The sequence below is a fragment of the Thamnophis elegans genome, chromosome 5, assembly GCF_009769535.1.
Source record: "Thamnophis elegans isolate rThaEle1 chromosome 5, rThaEle1.pri, whole genome shotgun sequence".
Classification (NCBI taxonomy): Eukaryota; Metazoa; Chordata; class Lepidosauria; order Squamata; family Colubridae; genus Thamnophis; species Thamnophis elegans.
This window is the reverse complement of record NC_045545.1, coordinates 40,342,852-40,362,626: the sequence shown is the minus strand read 5'-3', so window position 1 is coordinate 40,362,626 and position 19,775 is coordinate 40,342,852. Positions and strand designations below refer to the sequence as shown.

General features: G+C 37.2%; 1 protein-coding gene and 1 long non-coding RNA gene across 2 annotated transcripts; one reads left to right on the top strand and one right to left on the bottom strand.

The window, feature by feature from the left end:
- Positions 1-715: 715 nt before the first annotated feature.
- Positions 716-19,267, bottom strand: LOC116509380 (riboflavin-binding protein-like). Its single transcript, XM_032218533.1, has 7 exons — positions 19,191-19,267; positions 14,961-15,132; positions 12,495-12,594; positions 7,943-8,071; positions 5,631-5,742; positions 3,623-3,856; positions 716-873 (listed from the first exon to the last, which is right to left on the bottom strand). The coding sequence occupies exons 2-7, from the start codon at positions 15,100-15,102 to the stop codon at positions 871-873; spliced, it is 720 nt and encodes a 239-aa protein (XP_032074424.1). The 5' UTR covers positions 15,103-15,132; positions 19,191-19,267; the 3' UTR covers positions 716-870.
- On the top strand, positions 7,352-12,014 carry LOC116509382. The gene is made up of 3 exons (XR_004255500.1): positions 7,352-7,760; positions 7,926-8,024; positions 11,705-12,014. It is a non-coding gene; the product is annotated as an uncharacterized LOC116509382 (long non-coding RNA).
- Positions 19,268-19,775: the final 508 nt, after the last annotated feature.

The window sequence follows — 19,775 nt, the reverse complement described above, 5'->3', positions numbered from 1 at the left end:
ACTTCCACTCTGGAAAAAATGAATGGGACCCTTGCAGCAGAAACTAATGAGATAAAAAACCAGCACTCTTCTACTCAGCAGCAGCCCATTCCTTGAAGTGTCCCTAGGGTAGCACTTAAGTTTAAAAATAGCCTCTACTGTTGCCCCAATGCCTTAATGCTATTTATAATTGTTTTTAAGTTAATTACATAGGGACAGTGGTGTGTGTCCGTGTATTTTTCTTAGTTTTCATTGTGGACCCTCCTCCTTACTGGTAAAGCACTTTTTCTGACATAAAACAGAATGGCAGCTGCCCTCCTATAATGGCAGCATGTCAGTAGAGGTATCTTTGTTCAGCAGAAATTTACAGAGTTGAAAAGTTAATGTCTTTATATGAAAGTCACATTTCCTCCTCCTTTGTCCCCATATACCTACAGATTTTTAATCTAGAGCTTTAGTGACCATATTAGTCTTCTGGTACCATTGCCTCCTCAAACTCTGATCAAATGTAATGCTGATTAATAATTCCCACAAGTGTATGCTGATAAAGATAGCTATGGAATATAGACTTTCCTCATGCAGCACCACATGAACACACTGGCTGGGAATTCTGAAAATTGCAGGCTGACTCTGCCTGGAGTTCAATAGATGAGGGTGACCCACCCAGAAACTTGATGGACAGATGTATGTAATAGCATCAAATATAAAATGACCAGTGATGAAATATTGGATGTTTGATCATTATTGATTTATTGATTGGTAGTTAGTAGAACTTCAGCCATTTTGTAACTTTTAGTTTTACTTTGGTGTCAGAGAAAACGTATGCTGAAACAGACACTGCCTGATTCCTGGTAGTTTTCAGATAGGATATTTGTCAGATGTAGTCATATGTCACTGTGGGGGATGAAAAAAGTCAAAACATTTACATCTCATATTCAACAACTGTTACATGCTAGCATTGTTTTACAAGCAAATTCACTAAATCTGTTTTTGATCATGTTTAGAAGATACCAAATTCATAAGAAACATTGTCCGTTTTGCAAATTAGTTACAACTATCTGCATACAACCCTTCTCTTTCATTCAAACCATATTTCAGGAAGTGGACTTAATCTCCAAAATATGCCTCCACTAAGAATTTACTTGGCACAAGATGGCAAGTATTTCTACTAATCCTAATATATTCCCTTGATTCTGTACAGAGGTCATGGTATTGTACATCTGGAAGTACAATTCTAATTCTTTGTTTTCAGCATCTGTTATCACCTATCCTAGCAAGTTTTAACTAGTAAATATGACTTCTTTTATAAACATGCAAAATATTATGAACAGAAATTTCTTTGTGTGAGCCAGTTGAGACAAGAGAATGCATATACAGACTGAGGCTAAATAGAGGCTTCCATCATTCTAAATCCAAATTTCAACCCACCAGATGATTATTTGTAAACATTTTGTAGTGCATTTCTCTATACATTCTGGATGTGTTTTCAAACAAATTTTATCATCCATCATTTATTAGCCATAGGTGATGAGAGTCACAATATTTGGAAGATACCTTGTTGAAAAAGGAGGGATTTAGTAAGTTTTGATATCTTTGGAAAACAACTACTACAAACATATTATCTCAAAATGGCTTCTTTTTATTTGCTATTTATTAGGTGCACTTCCAAACTGCTCCCTGTTGTTAAAAAAAAGTTCTGTAGAGGCAATTATAACTGGAGTGCTATATAAGATCAGCAAAATAATGCAGCAAATTCACAAACAAAAGCATAGCCATCTTCTTTATATAGAGCGATTAAGACTGGAATAAGGAAAAAGTACTTAGATCTGATTGCCATGGCAACCCATTCAGCTCAATTATAATTCAACAGCGTTGGAAGTAAGCTCTAAAAGAACCTATTCAGCGATGTGTTGGGGTTTTCAAGTATTCTCCAATTTTTGTCATAAATGGCTATTAATTGGCTCTAATGTTTGGATAGCTAAAATAGAACATATTGAACTGACAGCTGATTTTATTGTGCTTTTTGATCAGTATTCTCATTCAAGAAGCTACCATCAGTATGAGTAACTTGGTTATCGGTCTTGATCAGACTGTTCTTGAACAATATTTAGCCTTCAAGAATTCTTGAAACACTACACTTAGGAGGCCTAGATAGCATAGCCAATGTGAGAAATACTAGGAGATACAGCTGTCTAACAGCAACATCTGGAAGACCAGCGATTCTGGCCCTTTACCAGGCCTCTGACAAGAAAAAATTGACACCCTCACTTCATCATGTTTTCCATTTTGTAATCTTTATTTTTTATGCTTTATTTGATTATTTCTTTGTTTGATGGTTGAGAACTACCCAGTCATGAGATTTAAGTGGCACACAAGTTATAATAATTATAATTAATAATCTTCCAAGGTGACTCATTGTCATCTTAGTAGCTGTCATTGTTGTGATACTGTTTTCAGTTATTTTCAATAAAACAAATCTTGGTTATCAAACAGCAACCATGCTAATAAAACCTCACAGTTGCTTTATATGGATAATCTGAAGGTTTATAAAAACATAGAAATTGAATTCCAGGAATTAATAAACACTAAGAACTTTATTACTGATATAGCAATTGAGTTTGGCTTGGAGGACACCATAAATAACTGGTCAAAAAGAAAAAAAGTGTGAATAATCAATGTGGCAATACTGGGGATAGTAGAATGGAAGACAAAGAATTGGAGATGATCACAAAATATCAGGATCTGAAAACTGAAAGCTTATGGCGTAAACCAGTTCTGGTTTATTGGCAAAGTGGGCGCTAAAAACTCTTGGATGACACTTAGAAAATATGCACATTGATAAAATTTCTACGTGTCAATTACAAAAGGCCATACTGCTTGGATCCCAGTAAGGGGTCCACAAGGATGGATGTCAGCAGTGTTAAAATGGCAGCTACATCAGGCAACTAAACCTTGCCCTTTTTACTTAAGCAAAACAGAACAAAAAGTGCAGACTGTGATCATTTAGACATGTTTGCCATTTGGGCATTGTTGATGTTCCTTCCATAGACACCTTTGATCCCAGCTGTACTCTTGATTCTGATGGCCAAGCCTTTCAGTATATTCTGGTGTGCACTGATGCTTATTTGATTTGCCATGGCTAAAGTCTCATTTCCACAAGTCCACTTTCCAATCATGAGAGCAGTCGGTCTTGAGAGCAATACAGAAACGTCTTGCAGAAATCTGTTTAGCTCTCTAGTTATTTAACTCATGCTGCTAGATAAGGACAATTTCCTTTTATCCAATTTCTGTTTAGTTTTGGGACATCCAATGTTGGTTTTGATGTTTAAGCATTTGCCATGTGAGTTGCATCTGAGTCTGAAATTTTATCATTTATTTGTTTATTATTTACTTATATGCTTTTGCTGCTGACACAGGTGCCTGCAGGATGGATAAAGGGAAGAGAAGCAGGGAGTGAAGTGAAGAAACATTCATCATTGCAATACAAACTCTGCTCCTAATGAACCTCTGAGTATGAAGGAGCAGTGCTTGCACTGCAATACATGTTCTACCATTCGGCATCATTGGTTAGAAATAGATGCCTAAAGCTGCTGGAGTCCAATAATGGCAATGATAAAAATAATAACAATTTAACATTACTTACCGAAATCGTTTGCATCCTGAGACGACAGAATCTTTCATCATCATAGATGTCGCTGCTGCTGCTGCTGCTGCTGCTGCTGCTGCTGCTGCTGCTGCTGCTATATTTAGGCTTAATGAACTTGATTACCTTGGGATCCATTTCATCCATCTCGAGGCAGAGGCAGGGGGAGCGGTGATTCACCTTCAATGAATCACCCCACATTTTCTCACACATGTCAGTTCCACTGGCATACATCTAGAATTCAGAGACATAAATGATCTGGTTTATAGTATCATTTACTATCAGAACCACACTGTCCACCTTATAGCTTCCTTTACATCTAGGCTGTTATGATGTGGTCTGATTCAGTTGGGGGGTGGAGTAGGATTGGGGAACTAGTTTATTCAGCTCATTCCGGACCCAGAACATACACTATATCAGAAAACTAATTGCTTTATTATGAGGTTAAAAAAAATGAGATAAAAGGAAACAAATCTTACCCAACACTTTGTGTAGAATTTTAGCCTCTCTTCTTTTCAGCTTTATAAACAGAGCTATACCTTATACCATACCAAGGTTTTTGAACCATTTAATCCAATGTTTTCATTTTAATTAGTAATTCTTTCTGAAATAGGGGGTGGGAACCTTTGAAAGCCAGGAACTGCAAAGTTTAAATTTATACTACAATGATTATGCATTTCTAGTTTCAACACTGGGAAACAACGGGGCTTATATTAGGTCATAGTGATCACAGTGAATCTACTGCTTGAGGATCTATCCTGAGTGAGTTTGATTGCATTGGGATCCATTTCATCCATCTCCAGGCAGAAATAGAAGGAGTAACTTATCTTCAGTGAATCACCCCACATGTCCTCAGGATGGTGGTTTGGGAGCCATATGCAGCACTGGGGTTTCAGTTTGTGTTCATTTGCTCTAGAATCTCTAGCAAATATTTTCCTAATTTTTCTTTTATCTAGAGATACATGAGATCTATCACTGAATTGGCCAACACATGCATTTCTAGATGAGCCTTCATATTTACAGACATCTTCCAGATTTCTAGCTTGGGTGACAATATCCTAAAATATAGTAATACATTGCTTCTTAAACTAGTGTGATGCAGTGGTACCTTGATATTCAACATTAATTGGTTCCAGGGAACGCAATAAATACCAAAAGCAATGAGTACCAAACACATTTTCCCCATAAGAAATAATGGAATGAGTCACAAGGCAGCTGATACCAACGGGTTCTAGTTTCTGCGATATCAACGAGTTCTAGTTTGTACAAAATAAAGGATGAGTACCAGGATAAAATTGTATGTCAAAATACGTTGAGTACCAAATTTCATGAGTTTCAAAGCAGCTGAATACCAAGGTACCGCTGTAATTCCTATAGTATATACGTATGCAAAATCATAGAAGATCATGCACTTAATCTGCATTTTAATTTGTACAGGATTATTGGAGTATTTAAAAGAATTATTGGTAGCATGCACTAGCAATACTAAAATATTTTAGAATTTAAGAGAGGGTGAATATATGACTATCCTCTTGTTAATTTAGGTGAATTTGTTAGATTAGAGTGATAGCACTAAATGTTAAAGTCATGCTTGATTTTTATGAACTTTTCTTGCCATGGCTGTTAAAGAAATCACCAGACTTGTTAAGTGAATAGTGTTCATTAAGAGAATCCAGCTTTGCCCATTGACTTTGCTTGTTGGAAACTGTTGGGAAGGATGTAAATGGTGATCACATGACCCTGGGATGATGCAACTGTCATAAAAACATACCAGTTGCCAATTGTACAAGTGACCATGTGACATGATGCTATAGTGGTCATAGGTTTGAGGGCTGATCATAAGTCCCTTTTTTTCTAGTGCAGTTTAACTTCAAACAGTACAAAAACATTAACTTCAAAAACATGAATGGTTTTAAGTCGAGGACTACTTGTAGAGAAAGCCATGTGACAATTTAACATTAGGGTACTCTGTATGCCTCAGAACTAGCTTACTGTACAAATATATTACCACACTGATTGGGATGCAGTCATCCTGACAGTGATTCTCTCCTTTATCATCAATTTCCCAATCAGTCAACCAGTTGCTGACACAAGTGTGATCATTTTTACAAGCTTCATACCTATAAGGGAAATCACAAAAGTAGAGGCCTTATTTGTGTTTTTACCACCCCATGTAAAGCAACATAGAATAATGTGTTTTATTTTTTTTAAAAACCAAGTCACTGCTGCTTCAGGATATGATTGGATATTATTCTTTACAAATGTATAGGGCAGTTTAAACAAGGAAGGAAAGAAAAAATAATATACAGTATTTTTCAGACTATAAGACACATCAGAGTATAAGACTTACCAAGATTTTGAAGAGGTAAATTTAAAAAAAAAACAATTTTGCCCTCCCTGACCCCCAGGAGCACTCTGCAAGCCTCTCAAACCCTATGCAAGCCCCTTTCTTTAAAAAAAAAGGGGGGGGGCATGCAGAGAGTTTGGAAGGCCTACAGAGTGCTCCTGGGGGCTTGGGAGGGCAAAAAAAAAAAAAAACGGACTCATTTTTTCACTCGTTTTTGCCCTCGCCAGTCCCCAGAAGCTCTTTGCAGGCCTCCCAAATCCTCTGTGCATCCATTTTTGTGAAAAACAGGATGGGTGGCGCAAGGTTTTAGGAAGCCAAAAATGCTGTATTCAGTGTATAAGATGCACCCAGAGTTTCACCCTCTTTTTTGGGGAGAAAAGGTATATCTTATACTCTGAAAAATACAGTACCTAAAGCATGTGGTTTGTTACAGTGATAGAACGTATGTTAAAAAAAGACCTGTAACTTTCCTAGGTGATAGCTATTAGACTAATAAGTAGGGAAGAATACATAATGACTAGAGTTGTAGTCAAATCCAAGCTTCCAAAGAGTGATATTTTCTCTTCATCAATGCAAGGTCACCCTAAGAATGAAAATATTCTAGCCTGGAGAGTAGCACTGGCATGGAGCTTACAAAGTGTAAGATCAACCTAGGAATGAAAATATTCTAGCCTGGAGAGGTAGCACTGTTATGGAGCTTACAAAGTGCACTTTATTGCTTCCATTTCTCATTTCTCAAAGTCTTCCAGTGGTTTTAACCATATAATTGGCAGAAAATTGGAAAGGAAGATCAAAAAAGACCACTCTGTTACTGTCATGTTCTAAAGTACTAAAGGTAAAGATTCCCTGTGCTAGTCGTTCTTGACTCTAAAGGATGGTGTTCATCAACGTTTCAAAGCTGAAGAGCCAGCTCTGTCCAAAGATGTTTCTGTGGTCATGTGGCTGGCATGAATAAACGCCAAAGGTGCATGGAACGCTGTTACCTTTCCACCAAAGGTGGTCCCTATTCTACTTATTCTACCTATTTATTCTACTTATTCTATCTATTTATTCTACTTATTCTACCTATTTATTCTACTTATTCTACCTATTCTTCTCCCTTTCTACTTGCATTTTTACATGCTTCTGAATTGCTAGGTTGGCAGAAGCTGGGACAAGTAATGGGAGCTCAATCCATTACATGGCACTAGGGATTCGAACAGCCAAACTGCTGACCTTTCTGATTGACAAGCTCAGCATCTTAGTCACTGAGCCATCGTGTCCCTTTCTAAAGTACTACTGGTCTGCAGCAACATGGTTGGTAAAACGCTTCTTTGAAAATTTTCCACAACCCTACTACCTCTATCTGGATTTTATGACTCCATATGAGGGTTCTGAATGAAGCCAGGAGACCATCTTTTTGTATTAAGAACCTGAAAACAGAAAGTAGCATCATCTGAAAATTTAAGATTCAGTTTTTAAAAAAAACTATGCTAGCCATTCCCAAAATCTTCAACATTTCCAGTTAAATTTTTTATTTTATTTTTTGAATGTCAAGAATTTTGCCAGCACCAGCTTTCAAAAACACTTGAAAACATCCAAAGGGTACAGAAGAACGCCAGGTAGATCTTTAAACTGTGGCAAACAAAAATAGGCAGCTTGATCTATGGAACAAAACTGTTAAAAGACAATAATAACAATAGAAAACCATTTCAATTTCTTTTTCCTCTAAGGAATATGATCTTAAAATGAATGATGCATCGTATCATAAGAATTGTAAATAACACTCTGTCCTGCTCTGGAAAAATGCATGTGAGTTTACTTCTCAAATTTTTTTAAATGCTAAGAGAAAGTTACTGGTTAATAAGAATTTAAGAGTAATGAAATTGCATTGGAAATTTTCATTTCACCACAAAGAATGAAAATATAGAATTTAACAGCAAACAGAATCTTTTTATTTATTTATTTTGAAAATAGCAAGAAGATCAACCTACCAGTTATCACAGAATCTTTGGCATATGGGAACAGAAGAAATAGCAGCTGCTTGTTTGGAACGAGCCCAGCGAGCAGTATATGGTGAGCACCTATAAAAGCACTCTATTTTCTTCATATAAGTTTCACACCTGTTTTTATGGAGAAAATATCCACTGTTGTTATATGAAAAATCTTCAACAAACCAAATGGAAAATTGTTTGGGAAGTTTAATTCAGTTGTTCCTTAGACTTGTAATTCTAAAATTACGTTACAATTTTATTTAAGTAAATACTAGGTTTTATATCAAAGCTACATTAATACTTTATTAATCTCATTGATAAACCTGGGTAACACGAAAGGGCTGAATAAGAGATTTATTATTTATTTATTTATAAAATGTATAGGACACCCATTTTACCTCTTTCTTCACCTAGTTTCTCTTGCTACATTGTCTTAATTACAGGTAGTCCTTAACTTAACAACCACAATTGAGCCCAAAATCTCTGTAGCTAAGCAAGACAGTTACCGTAAATGAAGTTTACAACATTTCTTGCCAAAATTGTTAAGTGAATCACTGCAGTTGTTAAATTAGTAACATGGTTGTTAAGTAAATCTGGCTTCCCCATTGACTTTGCTTGTCAGAAGGTCACAAAAGGTGATCCCATGACCTTGGGACACTGCAACCATCATAAAGATGAGTTGCCAAGTGTCTGAATTTTTTTTTTTTAAGAAAAAATTTATTAGTTTTATTACAAAAAAACCACACAAAAAAGCATCATCTTTCATTACATCTTGTGGAAAGCGTATCCATTGGTCATGGGTACATTTTGAGCGTTCTGTCCACAATCACATATATTCCATTCAGTTTAAATTGTATATGTTAAGAATTTATATATTTTACTATCACCATACCACAATTTTCATTTAGTTAAGATTTCAAAAACACAGCCACCTGCTGGCATTTTTCCCCCTTCCCCCAGTTCCAGTCAATATGCCATATCTTTACATCTTTATAACATATTCTAAGAAAAAAAATAAAATAAAGTCAATTAGTAGGACATCTAACATTTCCTCTCTCTAACATATCTTTGTTATTATTATATTATTATTATAGTCAACCAAGGGTTATTCACATTTTTCTCTCCTCTTCTCTCCACAAACGCAAAAAGCGACAATCTCTAAAAAACAATCTATTAATATGTGTTAACAAAATGACCATTTAAAATCTAAGACAATTTAAAGAGAAAAGAAAAAATATTGACATTTCTAGTTAATAATCACCAGAATATATGTTAACCTTCCCTTTTGTTTTTATAGTTGAAAAACAGGGGGGAAAAACAATTGTTTGTCATTTCTAATCCAAATTAAAATTTCTACTTGAGAATCTCAAAGATATGCATTAACATTCCCCTTTATTATTGTAATTAGAGAAACGCAGAGAAGAAAAGAAAACAGTTGTTTGCTGTTTACGTCACATCACCTCTTATTCTAATCCAAATTATTTATAGTTTCATAACAAGGTCTAAAACACAAATTTATCGGTTTTATCATTCCACAAAATCTCATTTGCAATTTGTGGCCTGGTTATTTATCCTAATTAAGGTTATCCTTTCATTGTTGATATCATGCTATATTACATGTTAGTGACTAAACATTCAATAATAATCTATAAGAGTTTACAAAATACTAAAATCCCTACTTATTAACCATCAAAAATTAACTAATTTTTATCATCAATTGGCATTATCAGCCAGTGTCTTTCCAGTAGCAAAATAAACCTTTCTCTCTCGCCAGCAGTTGTGTCATTTCTATCATTAGAGTCTTTTCAGGGTTTAACATTTCTCGCCGCACTCTGCAGCTTAAGGAATCTCTCACGTAGTTTCGCTGCTCTTTAATTGTTATTGACGTAGGCTTAACTTTGGTTATCAAACTTGTTTCTGGATATATTTGTCTTCTTAGTTCCATCTTTTTCACTCTTTTTTTCCCTTCTGCATCTTGAAATTGGAAGAAAAGCTCCGAGTTGTCAAAAACACTTTTCCAGCTTCCCTTCTTTTCACTTTCGCTCATATTTAGTCCATTGATGGATTCATCAGAGATCTTATAGCAATAGCAATAGCAGTTAGACTTATATACCACTTCATAGGGCTTTCAGCCCTCTCTAAGCGGTTTACAGAGTCAGCATATTGCCCCCAACAATCCGGGTCCTCATTTTACCCACCTCGGAAGGCTGGAAGGCTGAGTCAACCCTGAGTCGGTGAGATTTGAACAGCCGAACTGCTGAACTGCAGTCAGCTGAAGTAGCCTGCAGTGCTGCATTTAACCACTGCGCCACCTCTTATCTTTATTTTCTATATTTCCATTCTCTTCTTTAATCTCTGGGGCTCCACCCCCTTCTTTTTAAATGTAGCACCCCATAAACTGTCCCATTTCTTGTCGAATCTCTTAAGTCCTTCTGCAATATTTTGAAGTCCAGCCAGGATGTTTTGGATTAAATTTTCTTCCTCTGAATACTGATCCATTTTTCAAAGTGGAGAGAAATATAGAGGAAAAAAAATAGGAAAGGGAATCTGCCACTCTAGCCTGTCAAAATTTTAGGAAATGTGTCTCTATTTATTTTGAGTCTTAAACACCAGTTCTTTTAAAGTTTTTTAAAGTAGGAGGGTTTTTATTCTTGCTTGCCTTTTCCTTCTCTTGCCAAGATATTTACCAGAAGCACTAACAAAAACAAGTTTCGTGCTTTCAGTCTTATCAAGTTTTAAAAGCGGATTTCAAACCCTTCCATTGCAAGGTCAGTGAAACCAAGTGAAGCAGAACAAAGGATACATTATATCCAAAACAGAAACAAAGTTCAGACTTTGGCTTCCAGGTGGCAGATTCAATAATTAGGCAATTGTTGTCTTTTTGCTTTCCCTTAAATATCTTTCATATGGTTTTAACCAATAGAAGGAAAAATCTGTTGAGGTAAAAAAAGAAGTTTAATTTAGCCAACAAAAAAAAAAAAAAATTAGGGTAGTAAAAAGGAAAAAATAGGAGACCAAAAAAGATCAGACCATAGACTACAAGCAGGGAGACAGGAAATGTTGCAATTACTTCAATCCACAAAACAACGTTACTGACTAGAGCAGGAAATTTTCTAGTAGCAGTTCAATAGGTGTCAAAATCGCCGCTTTATTCTTACTTTGGGGACTAGATGTTATTATTTTTTTAAGAAAAAAAAGTTTCTTAACACCGATTTTCTGAAAGTAAAAAAAGAAAAAAAAAACCTCAACAGATGGAACGCTTTCACTTTGTCTCTTCCTTCAGGAGCCAGCCTGGTGGCTGTCTGTTTGTCCTCAGTTGGAAGCGCTACCCTTGGGTCAAACAGGGACTTTGCGATGTCCCTGTGACCAGCAAGTCTTTGGCTTCCCTGTCACCGTCTCTTCGGGACGGTTTAGGTCCTACCGGACCGTCCAAAAACAAAAGTTTCATCGACGGACCCAGACTATCGGGTCCGTGCGATGTGTTGTCGCGATGCTGGCTCCTCCCTCCGCCAAGTGTCTGAATTTTGATCATGTGACCATGGGTATGTGCAATGGTCGTAAATGTGAAAAATGGTCAAAAATCACTTTGTTCAGTGCCATTGTAACTTTCAATGGTTGCTAAATGAATTGTTGTAAGTTGAGGGCTACCTGTATTTGCCTTAGTTCAATTGCCTTGCATTGAATTAATATACTATAAGTCACTTTGGGAATCTTTGGATTTTGGACAATAAAAAATAATTATTAATATAATTCTACTTTTAGAAGAAGAATAACAGCAACATCTGGAGCACCACTTGAATATTATCAACATCATTAACAAAATCACCATCTGTCAGTTGGAAAAGGCAGCTTTTCTTGGAACAGCTTACATCCTGCGACAAAACCTTTAAAGCCATCAAACAACATCTGCCGATCCTAGGTCCTTGATAAAGACTCAATAGTTGGATAAAAATCTACTCTAAACATCTGGCTAATTGCACAACAAACCATAATAATGTATTAAATTTAACTTATGTCACCCAATTTTTTTATGTTATTGTCAGCCTCCGCTTTGCTACTGCTTCGGCTGCCATTGAAACGGGGAGGGGGGGTATGGTATTTGGGAGGGGAATCATTGTTGTGCTGGAGGAAGTTTCTAGACTCTGAACTGACCAACTTACTGCGCATGTGGAGGAGGAGTGTTTCCTGCCATGGCCAACAGTCCAGCATTCCATCCTGGTGATGCCTTTCAAAGTTATCTCACACCTGACATATGGGAGAATTATGATTGGACTGTGCACGGGATGCCAAGGGGAGGGGAATGAATTATACAATATAATATTCGCTTTTGCGCCTAATTAACCAGACTTAGCTCAGCTTTGCAACTGTTCATTTATAATTAGTAAAAGTACACTTGATTTCAACAAATGGAGTCCAGTGGTTTTCTTTCCTGATTATTGAATGAAGAAATGCTGACAGTTATGCTGTTGTTACAAAAAGCAATGAATGCAGAATTATAGCAAATAACGTATTTCTAGAAACATGTGGAAAATAAAAACAAAACAAAACCTACGCTTGGCTAAGATTACCACATCTGTTCCAGAAGGTATTACGTATTTTAACAACTGGTGATTGAGCCAGATCTTCTGTAATGTCTGCATAGCAACAGGCAGCTGTGGGAAATTGAAAACCAAAGAATTGTTAATAAAGGTTTATTTCTAATACAATTATAATTGTGAGACCTCTGACCTAGTTAAATACTCACAAAAGCCAAGGTTGTTACAATTGGAATTAAATTATGGGGCACTTTTAGATGAAGAATTGTTTTGTTCCCCTTCTTGCAAATCCTCTTGAAAATTCAGCTTTTTTGTCATCTAAATCTAGGTAATTTAGGGAACTGACAGCTAATTAACACAGTAGTTGCTTTTTCTTGCCAACAACTGAGTAAGGACAGCTTTTGCCACTTCATAATTGATAATATATTTTATACAAAATATTTTGTCTGTTGATTTCATACCTAAATGTGCATGTCCTTCCTCCTTCCTGTCATAAAAATCTCTCTCTCTCTCCCTCCCTCCCTCCCTCCCTCCTCCCTCCCTCCCTCCCTCCTCACCTTTATCTTACAAAAAAGTTTTACATGCCAACCTCACCTAGGTGGCAGAGGTGGATGCCTATGGGCCTATCTGTAGTGACTATGTGTCTATATGCCTCCATGTGTGCAGCAAAAATGTTAAATTTGGAATGTAGGAGGAAGTAAGAATTTAAAGAAAATAAAGTAGATACGTGGGGAATCTGTAAAACAAAGAAAAGAAAGAATTTAACAGAACTGAAAGAAGAGAGTGTGATTTTGTGACTATGGGGAAGTGAAAACATATCGATAGTAGTTTGAAAGAAAGGATTACACTTGTGTCAGAAATTATGACTTGATAGCATCTGTACTGTTCTGCAAAAGTTGGAAAGTAGAAATTCCTATGGTGGTGATAGTTGCGCATTAAGCTCTAGTGAACCATGATAATAAAAGAACTAGGGATGAGTTTGAAGAAATTATGAAACATTCTTTATTCTATTAGCAACTATGAGTGGATGGGTGGGAAAAGATTAATACATTAGTCTGTTTCCTGCTATCTTTTTGGGTCAATGGATATTTGGCCTTTTTTCTCCAATTGGCATTGGAATTACCAGCTCCATGTTTACACAATGATATACAATACAATACAATAGCAGAGTTGGAAGGGACCTTGGAGGTTTTCTAATCCAACCCCCTGCCTAGGCAGGAAACCCTATACCGTTTCAGACAAATGGTTATCCAACATCTTCTTAAAGACTGACTATACCTGACTTGAGCAGCAGTGGCTCCCACCTCACTCACTTTTACTGCATGAATTACTTATATAAAATAATAGCAATAGCAATAGCAGTTAGACTTATATACCTCTTCATAGGGCTTTCAGCCCTCTCTAAGCAGTTTACAGAGTCAGCATATCGCCCCCACAATCTGGGTCCTCATTTTACCCACCTCGGAAGGATGGAAGGCTGAGTCAACCCTGAGCCGGTGAGATTTGAACCGCTGAACTGCTGAACTAGCAGTCAGCTGAAGTGGCCTGCAGTACTGCACTCTACCCACTGCGCCACCTCGGCTCTTAAGTATGTTGAGCTGATTTGTTCTATAGAGTGAACGAATGAAGGGCTAACTGCAAAACTAGTATATGAAGGAGGTGTAAATGGCGTTAGGAGAGCCACAATCATGGCTGGAGGGATGGGATACTCAGGAAATCATGGGAATCATGGGATACTCAGGAAAAGTGAATTGAGAGGTTTAAAGAGCAAAATGCAATGGGTGAAGCAGTGGTGGGTTCCTACTGGAGCTCCTACCGGTTCGCTGAAAAAAACTTGAAAAAAACCTGCTCAGAAAGCAAGCAAAACAGCTTAGGAGCGTCAGTTTAATCTGCTGCCCCTGATCAGCTGGACTTCAGAAGCTGAAATAAAGATAAGTGTAAACCGGGGCAGGTGGGCAGGCCCACTTTCAAAGCAACAGAGAACCGGTTCGCTCTCTGCTTGACAACAGAACTACCGGTTCGGGAGAATCGGTCTGAACTGGTAGGGACCCACCACTGGTGTGAAGTGATATAAGGATATGTATGGAAGAACAGGGATTTATAAGGGTACAAAGTAAGAAGAGATGTCACAAATGATTTTGGTCTAAATTTTGCCATTTTTCTACTTCTGCTTGAATTTCTTGGCTTATTCATTTTTATTCTTTTCTGTACCTTTTTATTTTAATCTTTACAGTCCCTGTACATTGTTATTATTTCATCACAGAAGTAATCAGTTGGCCCCTAGTGTGTATGCATGTGGGTATATATAACACAGACGCACACAGAGACATGTAACTGTATCATGACATTTAGCTCACATTAGTGGCGTGAAGAAACGATAAAGTAGAAAGTAATCCTTCAAGACCCCCTCTTAACAAAGGCACTAACACACAGTCTCTTGGCCACATGCAGCCTAATTTTTAACACAGTTTTGCAGCACTTACATTTAGCATATAAGGTACATTCCTGTAAGTGTTCCTCTTGGGTAGGCCTTGGCTTGTGACCAGCCCCTCTCAGACATCTTAGTTTCCTTCCAGTGCTAGGCATTAAGACAGCAAGGAACAGGAGCACTGAAAATCGTGACATCTTCTTGTTACTGCTATTCTTGTCAGGCACCTGTATGGAAGATGACATTTCAATCATAATGGTGGTTTATGAAATGTAGGGACAACCTTAATGTAAAATGTCAGAAAATATTGCAAGTAAAATCTAATAAATGGAACATGGTTTTCCTTCTTATCCTCCTTAAACAATTGAACTGAAAATTTATTTATTTATTTATTCAATTTAAATTTTCTGTTCAAATAAATGTGTAGGGAATTTTGCTTTAAAGTGTTGAAAGAAATGTCCTTCTGGGTTCAGCTCCAAGTGGGGAAGAAGACATTGGAGACATGGAGGCTGCTTGGAAAGATGGTTTATTGTTGGACAGGGCCACATGGCTTGAGCCCTGTACAGAAAAGGTGATCACATGGCTCAATGTTGGTGAAGAAGAAGAGAGAAGGGCTGAGGAAGGGGCTTGCTAGGCTTTTTATACCCTGTTTAGTCCCACCTCTCTGTTTCCTGTTCCTGTGTAAGAAATGTATTCTGATTGGTTGTCAGACTCCCATGGTGCCATGCAGGGGGCTACTCTCTAGGCTGTTTTGAATCCATAGATGAGTTCTCAGATGCCATGTGGAGAGTTGAGTAATATCCCTTCCCCCTACAGCTGCAGTGGAGAAGTCTTTATTATGTAAAGTGGGCTAACCTGGCTTTCTCAATGGCCTATTGACAAAGTGTGGATGGGCAGGAAGCTACAGGCAACTATTCTGTCTTTTAAAGCATGTTTCTTTCTTTTCACATCCAGATAAATATTCTGCCTTTTCAATATTTCCTAGGATATTTCATTTTTCTGGGAGAGGGCTGGATGATAACTTCCCACAAAAGGAAATATGGCTTCAAGAGCAACCAATTATTTTCCTTTCTTCCTCTAACTCTCTTGCCTGAAGAAGAATTCGAGAAATTAGAAAGCTTCCAGTAAGTGTGTAAAATGTGATACGATAAAATATAATCCCTATAATTTTTTTTCTCATGGTGAATACTATGCAATTAATATTGCTTTTGAATTGAGAATAGTATCATACATTGTGCAACTATTTCAATTCAACTTTATTTGTGGTTTCCATATCTCAACTTTCTATAAAGAAGACACTGTAGACAAAGTCTCCCCATAACAGGTATGCAACATGTATATATACACTATATTTTTATCTCCCATCTCAGTGCTGCATCCCAGTATGCATCCTATCTCTCAGGCCATAAGAGGTAATAGAAACAAATATTAGTAACTGGGTTGAAGCAACTTTTGCCATATGTGAGTGGCCAAGTAATTAATGAGAACTAACTATGTACTATACCATATTAGTATTCTGAAGTACCTTGAAAAAAGTTTTGTGTTCACTACTTTGTGTACCATGTATTTTTTGGAGTGTATTAATAATCAGCAGGCTTCTTTACCCCTGTTGGCTTTCTATTGCTTTTTATTATGAATCCCACCAAATGATATAGAAACAACAGACACTTGACTTCTTAATATCTCTTGAGGAATTGAGATATTTTTTGGGTTCCAAACTTCCTGGCCATTGCAGACTATGAAGAAGCTAATGTTATTTCACAATATAGAACATAGAACAATAGAGCTAGAAGGGACCTCAGAAGTCTTCTAGAATCTAGTCCAAACCCCTGCTTAAGCAGGAGACCCTATAGCAGTGATGGCAAAAAAGTTTTGGCTCCCGTGCCAAAAGCGGGGGGAGCACAGGGGGTTCGTGCGTGGGCATGCCACATCCATAATGCTATGCGTGCAATACCCCACCCCCTGCATACATACACGCGCAACCAGCGCCACCCCCCCTTTTGGCATGGTTTTTTTGCACTCCCCAGGCTTTCTAGGGGCCTGGGGAGGGTGAAAACAGCCCCCACCCAGACACCCCCCAGAGCTTCCGTGAAGCCTCCAGAGGGCGAAAAACGGACCTATGGGGAAACCGGAAGTTTGGGAATGGTGACTTCTGGTTTGTCCTTTGGGTTGATTTTTGACCTCCGGAGCCTTCAGGGGCTTTCAGGAGGCTTCCCTGAAGGCTCCAGAGGGCAAAAAAATGATTTATTTATTTATTTATTTATTTAATTAGTTTGTATGCCGCCCACTCTCTAGAGACTCAGGGCGGCTTACAAGTAAAAAAGGGAAGGGGATCCTACGAGCAAACCAGAAGTCCATTCTTGAAGTTCCTGTTTGCCCGTAGGAAGCCTCCGGAGGGTGAAAAACAGCCTCAAAAAAAGGCCAAAGTCAGCCAGCTAGCTGACTTTGGCCTTTTGAAAACATATTTTTTTCTGAGAAACTTTGACCTGGAGTAAACAGTATAATTTAAAGACTTTTCTGTATTAGAGGACACTTAAAGTAGAGTAACAAATGGTGTATATATGGCATATCCTTTTGTTTGCTATTTATAATGTACAAGAATACCAGAGCAAAAAGCAATACCTTTTTCCAGGTGAAAGACAAATGGGCCAGAAAGCAATTTAACTCCAATCTCCAATCCTCCACAATAAATAAATAAATGAAACATTATTGTTTCAAAACATGAATTAACTCATATTTCCAATAATTAACATTTGATTTTTACAGGATGTGAAATGTAGATGATTTGGTTACTGAGGAGTTAAGAAGAATTAAGCATTTCCCTTGCCAATGAACTTAAACTACAATTCCAAATTGTTGACAAATGTCTTTTTTTCCTGGTATGATTATTAACTCTGGTAGTTTTGGCATAATATGAATGGTGGTTACTTGAGCATTACAAACACAATATCTGTTTACTGATGGTCTTATCATCTTTAGGACATATAATAACTTTATATATATGGTGTGTGCGTATGTGTGCATGCCTTAAAATAGGTGTTGACTCCTGGTGCCTGCCTGGACAAATCCCTTGTAGTTTTCTTGGCAGGATTTCAGAAGAGATTTGTCATTGCTTCCTCTTCCTACGGCTGAGAGAGTGTCACTGGCCCAAGGTCACCCAGCTGGTTTTATGCCTTAAGGTAGAACTAGAATTTAGTCTCTCAATCCTTGGCCTTTTGCCTTAATCACAATACCAAACTGGTTCTTGCGTCCCTATCTTATATTAATTATACTACATCATTGCTACTTGTGCATACAGCTTAGCAAACATGATCATTTAATCATTTTTATTCTAAAATTAAAATAATACACTGTCATTTTATGGATTCTTTGAATTTTATATGCCTTTTGTTTTGAAGAACTGGTATTTAAACATCCCTTATCCATTTCACTCCCTTCCACACTGTTAACTGTTTTCACTTCTCAAATTCCTAGAAATAATTTGAGGCCAATTTGTGACTATTCTCATGTCCATCATCCTTGAAATGCAGTGAAATCATATGAGAACTAGTACTCTCCAAACAACCATTTTTAAAATGTGATAAAAAAAGAACTGGTAGAAGGTCATAAAAATGATATCCAATTGGTTCCCTGTCCCATTCACAGTCTATTTCAGTCTCTGATTAAAATATTTGTAATGCACTGGGAGAGGGAGGATGGCTTTAAATAGCAGAAAAATTAAGGTTGAAGTTATGATGGCTTATTTCCAGCAGGGGTTACATTGTATAAATATACTGTATAATGTAATAGTAATAATGTGATTTACATTGAACAATATTGTAGTTATTTTTATTTAGCATGTTATATGACCACATCTGCCATTTATTAACTATATCTATGGTGCAATGTATTGTACAAGTTCAGCTATTACATAAAGAAGATTGTTTATAGCACAGTTTCATATCTGATGCAAAGATGGATTAAAAATAAAAACAGACCTGATATTTTATGTGTAAATGTTGCTTCTCTTTGAACAATAAAAACCTGGCGTGGAATGAAGAGAAAGAATAAAGGAACAATGCCTCCATGAAAGGAGACCGTTTACAGTATGGAAAGGTCTAACTTAAAAAGCCATTATGACACCCACTCATTTTTCCTTCCAAAAGTGAAGTTTCCATCATAAAGTGCTGAACATCCTTTTAGGTAAAGATTTGCCAAAGCAAGGATTACAGAATTAGTGCTGGTAATTCTTTTAATTAATCAGTTCTAAGGCAAATGAAGCCAAATGTAGCCATTGATTGCTTACCTCTTTGGCTGGCCTTCTGTTCCTTTCTTTTCCCTCTGGAAGGAGACTGAGTTAAAAACAAAGTTTCTGGTCTTTTCTGTGTATTATATCCTCTGTATGTATTGATTGTCAGCAGAAAAAAAATAGTTTGCAAAGTAAAGATTCCTAGAATTTTGCTAATGCTAACAGACTTGTCTCTGGGTCATTTATGGGTGGGATGTTGACTTACTTGCTTTGTTGGATTAGAGTTGGATTAACTCTAGAAACAGCCAATCAGAAATCTCTACAGAAGGCCTGAAAACTTGCAATTCATCTAATAAAATACAGATAGACATTAGAAGATATGCTCATATTCAGTTAGAGCTGGATCACATTGCCCATTTACTGATTTCCACAATTGTTGTTGTTAGTTGCGAAGTCGTGTCCGACCCATCACGACCCCATGGACAACGTTCCTCTAGGCCTTCCTGTCTTCTACCATTTTCTGGATCCATTCAAGCTAACGCCTACTGCTTCGGCGATTCCATTCAGCCACCTTATTCTCTGTTGTCCCATTCTTCTTCCTTCCACAATTAGGTGTACAGTATTGATCTTGAGGCTGCAGAA

Coding starts and splice junctions, on each gene's coding strand:
- LOC116509380 (XM_032218533.1), bottom strand. CDS start 15,102: ATGTCACGATTTTCAGTGCTCCTGTTCCTTGCTGTCTTAATGCCTAGC. Junction 12,595..14,960: donor ATGTACCTTATATGCTAAAT/GTAAGTGCTGCA, acceptor AATTTCCCACAG/CTGCCTGTTGCTATGCAGAC. Junction 5,743..7,942: donor CAAAGATTCTGTGATAACTG/GTAGGTTGATCT, acceptor TTTCCCTTATAG/GTATGAAGCTTGTAAAAATG.